The sequence below is a fragment of the Solea solea genome, chromosome 17 (genome assembly GCF_958295425.1).
Source record: "Solea solea chromosome 17, fSolSol10.1, whole genome shotgun sequence".
NCBI lineage: Eukaryota > Metazoa > Chordata > Actinopteri > Pleuronectiformes > Soleidae > Solea > Solea solea.
In genome coordinates this window covers 19,676,887-19,694,467 of record NC_081150.1, presented here as the reverse complement: position 1 = coordinate 19,694,467, position 17,581 = coordinate 19,676,887, and the positions used below count along the sequence as shown (strand labels likewise).

Here is a 17,581-nt window from a genome sequence, read left to right as displayed (position 1 = left end):
TGTACATTGTAAACACGTTTGACTTTAAAATTGTAGAAACCCGTTCACTTACAGTAGATTTTTGGGTAATCAGGTTAAATATTGGATACAGTTTACCAGATTGACACACATTTTCAACAAGTATAATCCAAATATACACAAACAGGATACGAGATGCATTCAATGGCAGCTGTAAATACATTGGTAGATGTTTTGACAACTGGAAAAAATCAAAAATGGGGGAAAAGTCGCTGCCAAATTCTTCGTCTAATGCGAAATTAAGCATCAAAACTGCTGCTATTAAACTGCATCCTGGGATTATTTTGGCAATTGCTCATTTAAATGCTGAATTATTCATCTAAAACAGTGGGGTTCAAGTCCAACATGACCCAGTGTTAGCATAAAAAGTCACCATATAAATCCGTTACATATAAATGTTACAGCCATATCTGTAATATCACTCGTATTTTATGCATGTGATGTGAAGCATATGCACATAAATCTGAAGTAACTAAAACTTGGAGAAATCTAACCACTGCTCTCAACAAGATAATCCACCCTCGTTCCATCATCTGCAGCCTTTTTTATTTCGTTGACTTTACAAAAGAAAACACATAAAAATGAAATATCAAACACCACAAATGTGACACAAAAGTGGAGTTACACATCATCATCATCATCATCACCAGGACACGTCGATAAAAAGGCCGATTGTACTAGGACAAACTTATTTACACAAGGAAAGCAAATAAAATATCACGGAAAATACACAATATTTGACGTATTTACAACAGTCACACAGACGATAACAGCACAATACAGAGCATTCCTCAAACAGGACACTTGAATCATCATCGTGGACAAACAAACAGGCGACAGAATGAAAACGTTTGTGCGTCTTTATCAAAACTCGTCTCCATTACATTCACTTTGTTTTAACTTCCAATGTGTGTTTTTTAATATACAATAAGTAAGTTCATAAAAATTGGTGAAAATATAGATTTTTTTTCTATCTTTAATAGATGATATGATTTGATTCTTCTTTGATTCGTTTATCGACAGATTTGTGATTTCTGGCAGTTGAACGAGAACGTGATATCACGCGAGTCACAGCAAACAACCATGCAAGTGATGAATGGATGAATGAATGTTTGTTTACAATGCACTTTTGTCCTTTCTTTAAAAAACAAACAACAATCAACATCAACATCAACACGTCATAGTAACTGTGAAACATTACAAGCATGTTCTCACTGAAGCGAATGATTGTTGGTATTTGTGGTCCCCAGAAGATGAATCCTAACGATCAATGACTCCATGATTGTTGTGTTTGTACCATGAACCGTCTATAATACAGCCGACGCATTCAAATGAAATCCAGAAGGTAGTTCTCTATTAAATTAAAGTGTATTCCAGCTCCTCAGAAGATGAACCACCTAAAGTTGCAGCCAATAATTGGCTAAAACCTCCATTTTGTTCACCCCTAGTGCCACACTCAGGCTGAATGATCAATTTTATATTGATATGATATAGCTATGAATCAGGAATGCTGTATAATACTGTGTAAGCTTTGTCACCAGAGGATGAATACTTAATGATCTTAATGACTCCATGATTGTTGTATTTGAACCATAAAACATTAAAGTACAGCCCATTCATTCAAATACAATCCATTAGGATTAGTATAGTTTCTTTTATAAATTAAAGCATAGTCCAGCTCCCCAGAAGATGAACCACCGTAAGACTTAGATATGGCTTACCGTGTATTTTCTAAAACTTTCCTGCTCACCAGAGGAAGAACCCCACTTATTTTGGTCACCTCTAGTTCCACACTCACACTCATTCTAATAAACGCAGTTCTCTTTAAAATTGAAGCTTATTCCGGCTCCCCAGAAGATACACCACCCACAGACTTTTCCTGAATCCTTTCCTCTAGTTCCACACTAAATGATGGCCAAATGATCTGTTTTGATGACGATATACAGTAGATATGGACCGCGATTGCTGTTTAACATTGATGTTTAGTCTTTGTCACCAGAGGATGGATTGTTACCCTAAAACGTCCACAAGTACATTGTAACCAAAAAATAGCCATGTGTATCAACGAGGATATCAGTCGCGTACACATGCAAAGACAAATGATGACCAGGTAACTTCCTGTATTCATGGTCCCCAGAGGATGACTCCTTATGATCCTGATCACTCCATGATTGTTGCATTAGTACCATTAACAATTTCCAGTACAGCCAATTCATCCAAATACATTCCAGAAGACAGTACTCTATTTAAGTTAAAGCATAATCCAACTCCTCCGATGTTGAACCACCTTCCTTTACTTTCTTGTTGTTCAGTGCCACTCGGGACAAATTCTCAGTTTTGCCAACAACATAGCTACCATTTCCTTTAAAGTGTCCACAATTCCACAAAAGAGTCATGTCTATCGACGAGGACATCTGTAAGATAAGTGATGACTGGCCATATTCAACATCCCCACAGGATGAATCTTAATCCTCAAACTTTACATCCCAGCAGCTGACGGCCAGTAAATAATAACTCAAATTCACCAGATTCAGCTACGATGAAAACACCTGCCATGATTCAAGTATTTATTTATGCGATATTTGTAGCATTGTAGAAGCTTAAACATTGTCAAGTAATTCAATATTCGAAATTGCACCTGAACAGCATCATTCTTACACTTGGTATTCATTTTCTATGACACCTGATTTTGTAATTCATCAATATTTCTGAGGGAAAAGTTATTTGACAAACACTCAAGACATATTGTGTCGGGGGGCGCGGGGTTCATTTAAAAGGCTTAATAGTAACCGGAAAAAGCAGTTATCTTCATGACTTGAAATGGATGCATAGGCGACTGATGATGGATAGATGAAAGTTTGGCTCGCAGAGAAAGAGTAGACAGATGTTTTTTTAACACAGAAGCTACAGGAGAGACGACAGATAGATGAGATGGATGTGGAAGTAATCGCACGACCACGGGACTAAATCACTCCTGCCCTTGGATGTGGACGACTGCTCGATGGAAGGAGTAACTCGGCGCTTTTTCAGCCTGACACTTCATTTTCCTCCTCCGCACTTCATATCAATACTACGCCCAATAATAGAAACGATTTGGCAAGAGTTTAGTGTTGAAACTCTGGGAATGGACACTCAGAAAACATGCGAAGGCTATCTAGTAATGGTGACTTTTTAACGACATTTTCCTGGGGGAGCTCCGTGGAACAAGTCGCATGGCCACCCTACCAAGAGTAACTGCTCTGCTCGTTTTTTTGGAGAGTCTGTAGTTGACCAAATCACTGGCAGACTCGTCAGAGTTCATCCAGGCTAAAGACCAGCGTGAATATTCCAGACCGGAAGTCTTTGAACCCAGATTGTTGACATTTTGACTTTAGGGCTCCCCAAAATTCATACAAATCCATAAGATGGAAAGTATCTTCTCTTATATCGAATTCTGTGACGATTGCCTGAGAAGTTGCTTTGTGCATAGTGATTTTGTAATCACTTTTTTCTCCATATGTTATGTCTCTTAAGGCAACAACCAACAGTAATGTGCAGAGCAATGAGCGAGTAAAGGTAAACAGGAGAGCAAATGACATGATACAAAGACTGACTTGACCAAGATCCCAAGGACAATCACTTGTCCAGATCAATAAAAGTGGACGCCATCATGGGCGTGACAGCACATTCGGCCCTTGAATTTTGGAGATAAAGTTTTAGATGGTTTGGTAACGCGCAGAGGAAGGATCGCGATTATACTGGACAAAGGATGTTGAAGATGGTGGAAGAGAGGAAGACCACAGAGATGGTTCATGGATGTTGTGAAGGAGAGCATAAGGACAGTTAGTGTAACAGAAGAGGACACAAGACGGAGGAGAAGATGGTGAGGTGTTTTTCAAAGACTTCACGTTGAAAAGAAGGTTGAAAGAACTTTTCAACGACTCAAACTCAAAATAAGTTGGTACCAGTGGAGAACTTAGTGACGGGCCTTTGGTTAAAAGCAGGCTAATGAAGCTAAGATGAGTGTGGACCATAGCGTGAGAACCTGGTAGATGATCATTAGCATTGAAACAACAGACGTCAAAGTCATCCATGTTTCCCTGTCAGGTGCTTCATACCAACAGTGTTTGTTTAAACCATTGCAAAGTGTGCTGAGTACTAATTTACTGTATCAGGAATCATATTTCTTAAGTAGCAGTGGTGGTGCTGGAGAGTAATTAAGAACATCATGAGCTCCTGTGTCTGGCAGTTTTCCGTTATTTACATGAAATACTGAAAATCCGGCAGTGTTTTTCAAACAGCACTTGGACAGACGGCACAACCAAAAATAAAGTCCTTCTGAAATAGTTGCATAAATTTAAAACTTGGCCTTCATATTTCAAAATAAAGGTCCAGTATGTAACAGTAAGGAGGGTTCATTGGCGGAAATCGAAGATACTACGACTCTTAAGTATGTTTGCATACGTTTTTGGGGTTTTGTGGCCTTAAAATAGGCCTGGTTATGGTAAAGTCTTGGTTTACAGAGGCTGCCTGAAGCTCACCATAGAAGCTCCGCCCCCACACAAAAATTACATGCATAAATTAGCGAAGAAAACGGAGGAAATGACATCGTTAAAGTTGCGAAAGAGTGAGTACATGCTTTTTGGTATGTGAAGGCCACTGTAGCTCCCTGATGCTCTTGGGAATGATTTAGGTGAGTCCTCCGTTTCTTGCTATTTTCACCAGTAGATGTCACTATTTCTTACATACTAGACCTTTAAAGATTTGCAAGATGTTTTTCCTGGTCACCATCTACGCAAATGTACTTAAGTGAACAAATCTTGTATCCTTTTCTTTTTCGATCTTTAATGAGCTACAGTAAAACAGTTAAAGAAAATTGTAGCTTGGAAATCTTGAACGTTTTCTGTTGTACATGCTTTTTTTCCCTCTGTGAATTTCATAAATATTATGGTAACAGGATTATGTGAACGAGATGATGTGAAGAATGTGAATTGGAAAAGGTTTAATGGATGTGTTGCATATTTGTTAGGATAGGAGCAACATTTTGGTAATCATGTCTCCAACTTCATTTAGCCTTTAGGTGGATTTCTCGTACCATTTAATGTCCTACAATTAACTGTTAAATCCTCCAATGAAACACTGAGGACTGAAGCACCTTGCGTCTCCTTTTTAAGGAGGATTTTCTGGGTGTCTTTCTTGTTAGCATGTAGCACAAGCATTAATGACTGACAACCAAACATGGATGATTTTTGTGGTCTGATTCCTTGTGACATTAATGGCGAACACAACACTCAACCAAAGGCTCTTTCTATGTTTTTCTGTACTGTGGACACAGATCTCACCGGTGCAGTCAAACCACAGAGAATGAGAATGTGCCTGAGCCGTTCCATGTCCAGTTAGGTCCAGTCCAGTCCAGTATCAGTCCAGTATCGGTATCAGTCACTGGGGTCCTGGCAGTGGGAGCAGTAGCTCATGTCTTCAGAGTAAAGCTCCACCTGAATGGTGATGCTGTGGAAACCAAACTTGGTGTGGAGCAGATCGGTGGCCTCCTGCAGCACAGACTGAGGATCGGCGCCCTCTTCTGACATGAAACGAGAAAGTAGACCACAACACAGTGCGTCTTTAACGTATGGGGGTTATCTATACTCGCCAGCCATTCCTGTAGGCCCACCTGTAGCCTGGCTAACGCCAGACTGCATATGCACATAATACCCACAGAAATGGCTGGTAAACATAGAGCCACACGCTAACTTAACTCCGCCGTACCCTGAAGTGAAACAGTACTATGTTGTGTTACCTACGGCAAGGTGAACAGAGACCAGAGCTTGTCCCAGAGTCAGAGCCCAGAGGTGCAGACAGTGCATGGACTTGACAGCTTTCACAGAGAGCAGCACCTCCTTCACCGAGTTAAACTCGATCCCTCTGGGAGAACCTGAGAACACAAAAGGCCACAAATTACTTTTATTGCAATGTTTTTACCTCCATTAATGAGGGTATGTTATGTTGGGAGGTTTGACTGTTGAAGGGGGATTATGAAGAGACTACCTAAACTATATTCACAAAGGGATCGTTCTTGGGTGACAGAAGTACCCATTTAATTTTGGGCCAGCTCCAAATAAGGATTTGTCTTATCTCTACAGCTTGGCAAAGGTATGCCTCCCAAACTTTCTATAATGGGACCCACTTTTTGAAGAAACATAAAGACAAAGATCTTAACTGAAAGGTCTGGAAAACTTGTTTGTTTGGGCACACAAAAAGAATCTCCCACGACACATCTGTGGGTCCCAAACCAGTCCTCGGGCCCTTTTCGCATAATCTCTCCAAATTCCACTGCTGCTCATAATTAACAAATACAACAAATTAATGCTGCGGCCATGAAGTTGCTCACCCAAGTGAAGTTGCTCAGATGGTCATTTTGAGTAAAATCAGTCAAGTGCAAAAAGAATGTTAAAAGTGTCCCAAATCCCTTTAGGACATGACCATCTGTGGTGCTGTTCTTTACTCTGCATGAACTTAAAACAGTCGACTGAGCTAAAGCTACTGTGACGACTACAAAAAACAACAAGATCTTAGCACTTTTTTTTAGCAATGTCCTGGTACAAGTGTACTTCCATGTCCTCATTTTATGAATAAACCATCTCCATAAAGGTACACTGATAACTGGCGAGTCTTGACGTCTAATGTAATGTTGGTAAGATGACGCTTACTTTGTCGGATCAGGTCCAAAACCTGAGCGCTTGATCCCAGCTTCAGGCGAGACAAATTTGTTTAATCACCTTTTGGGTAATGCTATTATTTCCCTTCTTCAGAAAAACTATTCTTGTGTGTATCTGCTCAGTGACTGGTTAGCTTAAATTAGCTTAGCTTGGCATAACATTTGCAAAGTACCCTGGCTCTGTGAAGATTTGGTTTCATGTGTGTAAAATGTCTGACATGATTATAACTGTTAGCTTAGCTTAGCTTAGCTTAGCTTACACATCTTAAAGACTGGATATATAGAGTAAAAGGTCTAAGAAAGAGTCTATATAACTCCCAACAGCTCCATAACCACAGGGTTTTGGTTTTATATGTCAAAATTTGATGATTTCCAGCTTTTATGCTAAGCTACTCTCCTGGCTACCTCATGGTACATTCCAGTTGTAGTCAGGGGTCGGAATTACCCAGTTTTGTTGGCCAGTTTCCCAGTTTTCTTGGTTCATGTTGCTACATGAACACAACACTGAATATACAGAATACTTTTTTTATAAATCTTTGTTCACTTTCAATCAAATTATTAAGAAGAAAAAGGAACCGTCGAACTCTGGGCGTGGTCAGTACCTTCCATGAGTATCCTGAAGACGTCTCTGAGGATGGTGACGGTGGTGCAGAGGACAAAGACAGAAAACAGGAACGTACAGATGGGATCTGCTACTTTGTACTCCGGCTGAAAGAGACGGTAAAAACGGATCACGGAGGCTTTAGAAAGTGAGAGAAGAGACATCAGATGTTTTTATTTTCCTCAGTTATGAGGTCATTAAAACGCTCAGGGGCAAAAAAGAAAAGGGAACATCTTGCGTGATGCCAGAAATATTTAACCCCGTCATCCATGATAAAGAGATATGAAAATTAGAATCTCTTGAACAAAAACAACTGAAAACAAATATCATTCTCTGACATTTCGGTCTCACCCTAACAGGAATGTGATCTATATCTGACCCGAAAGTAGATGATGGTCGCCGCCACCATGACGCCGACGCTCTGCAGCAGGTCGCCGACCACGTGGATGAAGGCGGCGCGGATGCTCGCGTTGCCGTGGCCACCGCCGAGGGCCGCGTGGCCGTGGCTGTGGGCAATGGGACTCTGGCCGTCCTCGTCGATGTGCTGGTAGCCGCTGCCGTGAGTGTGGAGCATGGTCGAGTGATGGAGGACGTACGCCATGCTACGGAAGACATTCAAGGTCACTTGAAAAGAGATATATATGGTATTCCAATCCACAAAGACTAGATGAGACGTACATTATGTCAGGAAATGTAGCATTTTAAATCATAAAACAATGGTGATGTGTCGGCAGAGACTCGGTTGTACCTGTTGAAGCAAAAGATTTATGGCAAAACGGTTTTAAAACGAGAGAAACCACAGACACTAATGAAACTCTTTAAAACCCATTAATGCCCATTACGCTCTCATACAGGCACTCACATAATATTCACGATGACGGCACAGCCGGAGGTGGCTAACATAACGCCGCCTTCGATCTCGTAGTCGTTACATATGATCCTTTCGACGGCCAGATAGACCAGAGCCCCCGTGACGATCCAGATGGATATGACGGAGATGAACGCCCCAAGGATTTCTGCAGAGAGACACAAGACATTTAAACTCACTGTCCTCCAGGAGGACAGGTCGCATCCCGTCTGTCTAAATACTGCAACAGGAAGTTAAGTTAAAGAACTGACCACATTATGTTTTGACAAAAGAGACGTTTACTCACAGCTGTGGATTCAACGTAGTTTTACATGACGCTCATTCCGAAAAGTTAGTTAAGGGAAACCCAATCTGTACCAGGAACCAGATTTGCGCTACTTCCTGTGAAAACAGGCTACTTCCTGTTGACATATTTGGGGATTTTAGATAAAATATTGTTATACATATACTGTATATGTATGGTTTAATAGTTATTCTTATAAAGTAAAGGTTGGGGTTTAATGGTTTTCTTATGCCGCCATAAAACAATAGTGCTAACAGGAAGTAGCCTCACTTTAGCAAATGCAAAGAACAAATTAATTTAAAAAAAAAAAAAATCCTTGTTCTTTATTTCCCTTTTTTTTTGGTCGCTAACTCCAAAAACTGAGATTGGCTAATAAGTAGAAGTAGAAAGCAATACATGGAAATGGCAGAAAATGATATAATAATAGAAAACGTCAGTTGATCTTGGAACTCTAAAATGGTTGAGTATTGGAAAAATGTGGTAAAATCAGCACACGTTTCAGCGAAGTTGCGAAGTTGATCGATAAGACGTTCATCGATCACCGAGCCTTTAAAGGCTCAGAGGCAGAACAGAATATTGGCCCGCAATTGATCACTTTTTTTATTTCCACAATAACCTTTTATGGTAAAGTAAATCAAGTGATGTGAGAGAGGAGCTGGCCTCTGCTCCTCCTCTGCATTTTATAGCCTCCGTAAAAAAACCTGGACCGAGTTACTGAGCGCTGATCCACCGAGCGTGGAGCAGAGGTTTTTATGGCTGTTTCCTGACTCCTCTTAAATGTTATGAATCTGTCGTCACTTTTTACACACAGTCATTCATCCTTCTTTCAAAACATCCGCTTTTTTACACTCGGCGTCGTTCATTCGTTCGTTCGTTCGTTCGTTCGTTCGTTCGTTCGTTCGCTGCTTCTGACCTGATCTGTGCCAACCAAAGTTCATGGTTTTGGTGGGCGGTCTGGACGAGATCCACAGGGAGAACAGGCTCACCATCATGCTGCCGAAATCTGTCAGCAGGTGAGCGGCGTCCGTCATGATGGCCAGGCTGTGAGCCAGGTAACCTCCTGGACAAGAGACATTTATATATTATAAAAGTTAGTGTGACTACACTGATACAAAACAGATGTTTTTATCAGTGATTACGTTTATGAAAATGTAAAATCTTTCTTCTCCACTGACGCCCTGATTTGTGGTGCATCTGTTACCACAAGGTGGCAGCAGCCAGTGTCAGTGGACTACGCGATGACATTTACGAGGTTTCTTGAATGCGTCTTGAAGATCAACATACAATATTCAAACATTCAATGAATAATACCACTGAATATTCAAATAGCATTTTTGTGTGATTTGTCCATTCCTAGTGTCAGGAAAAAGTAGTTTTCAATGTTTTATTATTTGTTTTTCATGTTATTGTGGGGAAAAAAAACTATCCCAGGTCAATAAACCTACGATTTAATCTTTTACTTCAAGGTTACAAAACGTGAGACAATTTCACAGCAAATAATGGGATGAGAATAGAATGTGTTGATTTTGTTTATAAATATTGATCTTCAAATTTAAAAGGCTCATTTAAAACAAAGCGAAAAGCAAATTACAACTAAATTAATTGTTTCTTTAAATAGTAATCACAATAAGTATCGCAAAACAACTGCGAAAAATCGTAATTAGACGTTTTCCCCAAAAAATATATCCCCTTGCAACATGTCCTCATCCTAACTTGGCACAAATATTGATAGTTAAAAAGTATAATGTTGTTGTTAAAATACGCAGACTTGCAGCTAGCTAAACTCACCAGCGTCACTACCTCTTCTCACCATGTGGTGGCGCCTCTCACAAGAAATTAAATTTAAATTTACTGGCCATAGAATTTGGCAGCAGTGTAAATCCTGCAATTTTCCTTTTTTCATTAATTTTCATTATATGATTGTCAAAAATAGCTGTGTCTGACCTTTTGCTCTTTGACCCCTGAGGTGCTTGTGCGGCGTGCGTCTCACCTATGACCTCGCCGATCATGAAGACGAGGCAGACGGCCGAGGCGATGTAGAGTTTCTTCCTGGCGAGCAGCTTGTCCGCGCTGTCGTCGCACGCCAGCGCCCTGGTGCCGTGACAGTGGACGCCCACGGGACGCTTCAGCTCGATGGCACCGGCCACGCCGCCGTTCTTAAACGGGAAGTCGGGATACGACTCTTTGGAGTCTGGAAATGAGCTGCAGGGGGGACACGGAGACAAGGACGGACACGAGGACGTCATTGATTCATTTTTGTTTTCTTTTAAAGGTTTAACGGCAGAAATGTATAAACTACCATCAGGAATGTTTGTAGAAGTTATTAAATAATCGCATTTAAATGTGTATTGTTTTGCTCCCGTAGCCTTGAGGTGGAATAATGTCATTTTAACACAGTGTTACAACAGTTAAAAACAGTGGTGGTGAAACATGTCTTTTGAAGTGTGCTGTGCTGAGAACCAGCAGTGACACAAGGTTATAAAGATTCTTAACAAACTTAATTCACTTGATTAAATCTAGATGACCTTAAAGACCATGGTTATCTCGTTATTAGATTGGAAAAGAAAAGTTGTTGTTGTCCGCCTGCACCAACTCAGCGATTTTAACGCCACAGCACACACGGGTTCTTGATCCACCGCTGCCTCCATTTTTACATTATTAAAAAAAAAACTATATTATTTTGTGACTTTGGGGTTTGAAATCCTTTGTTCAGATTTACCTGTGTGACACAAACTGACCACACGAGGCAGCAGTGGACCAGTAGCTCCTGTGTCGACCCGCGAGCTAAAATCGCTGATTTTCTTGATGGGGTTTGGTGCAGGGAGAGTGAGCGGTTTAAAAACACGGAGCAGTGGTCCAGTAAATCAGGCTAATCATTTACTCACAAGCTATTATTACATCTGCTACCATACATAATAATAATGATAGGGATTACAGGAGTCAAATTAGAATGTATTTCCACTGACAAATGCTGCCATTTCTATTTTTTAACATCTAAAAATCATCCGACGACATTAAAACAAAACGCTGACTTCTCCTTTTTCATCACACACACACAATGACACAAAAAAGCCTGTTTCTGCTCCTTCCATGTGAAAGGGAGGAGATGCAATGATGTGGTTAAATGGAGTGGAAAAAAACTCATTTGAGCTCACACACACACACACACACACTAACACACACATCCACTGTGAAAAGAACCGGCCGAGTGGAAATGAAGCAGATTCTGTTCAATTTACGCCACTGAGACACAAGAGAGGAAAAACACTCCCACAGCCACACAGTGAACACTCACCGGCCACTTTATCAGGTACACCTGTCCAGCTGTTTATTCTGTGAATCTCTTGTTATTTTTTCTCTTTTTCAGTTAAATGAGTGGGATGGAAAATCCAATTTACCCCCCAGGGATTAATGAAACATTTCCTAATTCTGATTTATTTTAGTCTTTTTTTTCTTTTTTTTTAACCTGTCCTGCCCAGTACCTAGGACATGTAATATGGTTGACTGCATTCTGATTTATTTCTAGAACACAGATCAATTATCTGTCTTTTTACATTTCGTTCCACTGGATCTGTATGGAATGTCACCTGATTTTAGCTGTTACCATCTGACATAAACAGGACTAAATTCGTCCTGAACCGCTAAGATTTCACTGAGATAAACACGTCTGAACATTTAAATTGCCACCATATACGTAATCTTTATCAGATCTGGCGGTAGAGTGTTTGGTCCTGCATTCACACACTAAATTTCTCACAAATCCAATGAATTTTGACAGATATTCTAGGTTTATTTTTACAATTTGCCCATTTAAAGAGAATAGGGATTTTTGAAACTTTGATCACTTTTTGAAACGTCGTCAGTGGGACGATTCTTACCAAAATCTAATGGACGCATGCTCGGGTGATCGCCTACCCATTACAAAAAAATCAGACTGATTCATCAAAAATTAAGACAGGAAGTTACTAACAGAAGAAAATGACAAAATAAAAGTCCCAAACTTAATGGAAAATGACGTATGTTCTTGTTTATGTCACTTTCACATGATGTGGTCAAAACCTGTTCAGGTTCAGGGATTATAGTTTAGTGGGGGACACTGGGACTAGGACTGAGACTCTGCCGTACTGGACTGGTGGCAGTAAATGGTGGATTGCTGCTCTCGCCTCAGGTTGTGAGTGACTTGCAGTAGAGCGTGAAATCCCAGGTGCTTTTGTTGCCGCGTTGGCAGAAACGTGAGCGTCGTAGCGAACGTAACTGAGTTGGTGAAGAGGAAAAAAAACTGAGCCAGGAGGCAAAGCTGTTGATCTTTGACTCACGATACGAGATCTGGAAACACCAACATCTGTAGTATCTGTAGATTACAAGAAGTATCTCTGTGAGTTAATCCCAGAATTGACACACAGTTCACTTCAGCGATGACTTTGACGATGTTTGGATAAGAAATGTAAGAGATAACGGTAGAAATGCGACAAATCTATCACTCTTTTATCCGATTTTTTTTCTGACAATTTGAGATTACATTTTTCTCAAAATTCTGACTTTAATCTCAGAATTTAAATCACGTAATTCAGATTAAATTGAGGATTTTGAGATTAAAGTCAGATTTTTGAGAAGGTTTAAAATCAGATTTCAGAATTCTGAGATGAATCTCAAATTTCTTTTTGAGAAAAAACTCAAAGAATGTTGTGATTAAAATCTGATATATATTTTTTTAACTTTAAACTCAAAGATTCTTGATCTCTGATTTAAATTTCAGCGTTAAAGGAAGTCAAAAATCGCATTCATGGAAAAAAAAGATTGAAGTCACAAGTCAAGAATTATGAGATTAATCATGAATTCTATTAGAAAAAAAAGTCTGAATTCAGCGATTAAAGTCAGTTTTGACTTAAATCTCAAAATTCTCTGCTAATCCCTAATACATGTAAATGCACGATTTAAAATGAATCGAGTAGTTACATAAAGTGTTAAATCGCCCTTAAATTTAATCAATAATAGATTTCATTTTCACATGGAGTTCATGTGTTTGCCAATGTCCCACAGGGCAGAGGTCAGAGGTCACAGCGCTGCAGAGACCTGAGGGAACGTTCACTCATCTGAGGAGAAGAAAACTGGAGACGAGGTAGAGCTGTAAAATCTGCTGAGCATCATAAACTGGAGCCTGTAGGCAGCAACGATTACTGCACGGCAGAAATCATTTAAAAAAACAAATACAGTGTTTATCAACAAAAACCACTTTATAGGTCCAGTTTGTAATATTTACAATTCTCGCTTTTGGCTCCTCCCTCTCCAGGAAAATCTTAAAAAATCATTTCCGTCCATTAATTTTGTCTCTTTAATCAGAATCCAGGTTTTCCAAGTGTCCTATTCTTTTCCCAGCAGTGTTTTCCAGCTCCTCTTTGGGAATTCTGGGGCTGTTTTCCAGATCCAGATTGGATATAAAACCACATCCCTGAGTTTTAAGTCTGTCCCACAGGGTTTCCTCACAGTTTTGTAACATTATGTTAGTTAAAACATCCACTAATGCTATTTTATGGTTGATTTTATTGATATTTATGTGCCATCAATGTCTGGGTTGCCAGGTTCAGCAGTGTTTTATATGTTTATCCACCACAACAGTTTTTAAATGTTCTCTTTCAGAGCTGCAAGAATGAGTCATATGATGGATTTATAAGCACGTTAACAATGCTCCATCTGCTCCACCACATTATCCAGCGACATCCCATTCATTCAAAAAGTAATGTGAAAATATTTTAATATTAATATAATATATATATTATTATTATGACTTACACCAAAAATGTCATCACACATATTATTAATATTAATATTAATATAAAAAATGACTCATTTTGCATTATCAAAAAATTACAAAATGTAACGTTACAAAATATTTTTTTTGTTTTACAAAATATTTTTTTTGTTTTACAAAATAATTTTTTATTTTACAAAATAATTTTTTTGTTTTACAAATTATGCGATATTTTATTACAAAAATATAAAATTTACCAAATCATTTTTACAAAATGGAAAATTACAAAAAATTACAATACTATGTTACTACTGCGTTTTACTAACTTTACAAAATACTTAATTTACCACAAAAAAACTTAACATACCTAAAATACCATAAAATATAATAATTTACATTATGAGGACTTGCTTAAGTCCCCCGTAATGTTAGTGTGTAAACAGACTAATGTCCCCACAACATGAGAAAGACCTTAAACACACACACACACACACAAGTTCGTGCAGATATTCTTTTAAGGACACTGCATTGACTTCCATTCATTTGGACAAATTTAACAAAGCTTCATCGCTCAGAAAATTAGGTTCTGCTTCATTAGGACCAGGTTCTGGTCTCAATGAGGACTGATGGTCCTGACAAGGTCACAAGAACACAGACACACACACATGTTTGTGCAGCAGTCATAATGAGGACACTTAATGCATTTCCTAGCCCCTTACCCTTAAGATAAACCAAATTCTAACCTTAAAACCAGGTCTTAACCCTGAAAAAAACCTTTTATGGTTTGACAGAACCTGAGGACCAGACCTTAAACTTAAGAACTTAACCTAACTCTTAAACCTAAACTTAATACTAACCCTTAAACAAAAAAAGTCTTATCCATTTAAGGTTTGACAGAACGTGAGGACCAGACAAGAACTTAACCTAACTCTTAACCTAAACTTAATACTAACCCTTAAACAAAAAAAGTCTTAACCATTTAAGGTTTGACAGAACGTGAGGACCAGACAAGAACTTAACCTAACTCTTAACCTAAACTTAATACTAACCCTTAAACAAAAAAAGTCTTAACCATTTAAGGTTTGACAGAACGTGAGGAGCAGACACACTGTCCTCACTTTCCCTAAATGTCCTCACTCCCGATGGTTTCTATGGTTTCTCGGTCTTCACAAAGACACTCATACAAGAACACAAACAAACACTCCACTCCATAGCTACTGAACAAAACCCTTAACCTTAACTTAACACATAAACAACCATTTAAGGTTTAACAGACACACACACACACACACACACACACACACACACATCTTTATAGATTATATAGCAAATATATTCTGTGTGATATGTTTCCTGCTCTTTGACGCATTGCTTGTTCTTCTTCTTCTTGGGAAAAAAAGCGATAAAACAACTGATGTTGACGCGTCATCAGTGACGTCACAGATGTATTTATGTGTGTAATTGTCTCACTCATTTCTGAATAGTATTGTGATTTAAATTGTTTCAATGCCGCATTGTTGTTATTTATTTTCCGACGTTAAAAAAAACATTTTAACGTCTTTTTTAATGTTATTTTTTAACATTTTTACATTTAATCATTTATATATGACGTTATATATATTGTTTTTAATAATGCGCGAAAAATAGATAAAAGAGACACGGACCTAGAAACCTAATTCCAGAAACTGCAATTAAAATTGACAAATAAAACCTTTTTTCTTATTCTTTACTGATTTAAACACACAAGTAACTAAATGATCAAGATTAAAATCAGTAAATTCATTATAATTCTTGGAGTCAACAGATTAAGACAACCTAAATAAACAGATTTATTTGTCTGATTCATTTTTGTTGTATTTGTATTTGATTTTTATGCTATTTTGATTTGTTAGAAATAACATTTACACATTTACTGAGCGTAGTTCACAATAAAATGACCACTTTTTATTCACTTACAGGTATTCACATCAACATATTATTATTTGCTATCATTTTTTATTTTTTATCATATTGTTTTAAGAAAAATTGTTTTTATTTTTATTTTCTATCATAAATCAGCACCAAAATGAGGTTTCATTTTAACAGATTTTTATTTTATTATCCAATAAATAAAAATAATGTTCATCAAGACTGTTTTTATAAATGACTGTCGGTCATTTCCCGGGTTTTCCCCTCCCTGTGCCATGCAGAATGCAGACAGAACGTGCTGCTGCTGCTGCTGCTGCTGCTGCTGTGATGCGGCTTCTTCTTCCTCTTGTCTAATGACAGATGATGAGTTCTCAGCACAGCTCAGTGAAAATGTCCCCGGGGACCATTTGTCAGAGGACTGTCCTCAAACAAACCAAGCATGGAAATGAATTTGTTCATTCACATAAAACATATTTAACCCTGCAGCAGCTGCTCATCCCATAATATCCCGTATACACACACACACACACATATATATATACAGTATAAGCTCAACAAAGCACTAACCTTCAATTTCACTTTAAAAAAAAACACAATAAAGAAAAGTTTCTCTCTGTAATTTTTTTTTCATGTTTTAATCCCATATATTGACATTTTCCCCCCTTTTTTACTGGATTATATTTAGCTGAAATCAGCGCGTGCACTGTACCACAATGTTGTGCAAACACAACACAAATGTTTTCTCACCTTTGCAGTTTCAGAGAATACATCTTTGCGTTCTTCTCGTGGATCAGCTGCGATTTCTCCGAATTCGCCGCGTTATTATCCATTTATGTCCGAGTGTGAGGGAAAAGAAGCAGAAATAAATGGGTTTTTTTCTATTTCTTCTTATTTTTTCTGTCTCTTTGGTTTGAATCTTCTTCTTCTTCTTCTTCTAGTTCTTCTACTTCTTCTTCTTTTGTGGCAGATGTTGCTGCAGGACTCTGATCTTCTTCTGTGGACTTCTCAAGGAAAAGTGAGCCGAGCCTTCATCTTCATCTGTGCCTCTCTCTCTGTGCACGTGCGTGCGTGCGTGTGTGTGTGTGTGCGCGTGCAGCAGCAGCAGCAGCTTCACTGATTTTCAGCAGAACAAACGACTAAATTCCTTCATTGCGGTTTTAAAAAAGAGGAGGAAGATGAAGGTGAAGGTTGGTTGGTTTTGGTCGGAGCCTCGAACATGAACCTAATGATGATGATGATGATGATGATGAAGGCACAGCACACACACACACACACACACTGCAGGACAAACACCTGAGTGATCACCTGATCGTCTGCTGAGGGGGAAAAAAATAAATCAATTTTATTTCTGCTTTTCACGTCTCTCACAACCTGCATTTAAATCATGTTTACACCAAATATAAATAATAATAATAATAATAAATCCACAGCACATATATATGTTTAAATCATATTTATAT

The 17,581-nt window shown here is 38.6% G+C and overlaps 1 protein-coding gene across 3 annotated transcripts; it reads right to left on the bottom strand.

Moving 5' to 3' along the window:
* Positions 1-547: 547 nt before the first annotated feature.
* Positions 548-17,363, bottom strand: slc30a2 (solute carrier family 30 member 2). Of its 3 annotated transcripts, none has more exons than XM_058613401.1 (8): positions 16,869-17,363; positions 10,455-10,666; positions 9,378-9,524; positions 8,176-8,329; positions 7,693-7,915; positions 7,315-7,420; positions 5,799-5,929; positions 548-5,578 (listed from the first exon to the last, which is right to left on the bottom strand). In XM_058613401.1, exons 1-8 carry the CDS (start codon positions 16,949-16,951, stop codon positions 5,468-5,470), a joined length of 1,167 nt encoding a protein of 388 aa, XP_058469384.1. In that variant the 5' UTR covers positions 16,952-17,363; the 3' UTR covers positions 548-5,467. The 3 variants fall into 3 exon arrangements, with proteins under 3 accessions (XP_058469384.1, XP_058469382.1, XP_058469383.1); XM_058613399.1 differs by having other exon boundaries at positions 5,795-5,929; positions 16,869-17,362; XM_058613400.1 differs by having other exon boundaries at positions 548-5,575; positions 5,795-5,929; positions 16,869-17,362.
* Between the last annotated feature and the right edge of the window lie 218 nt (positions 17,364-17,581).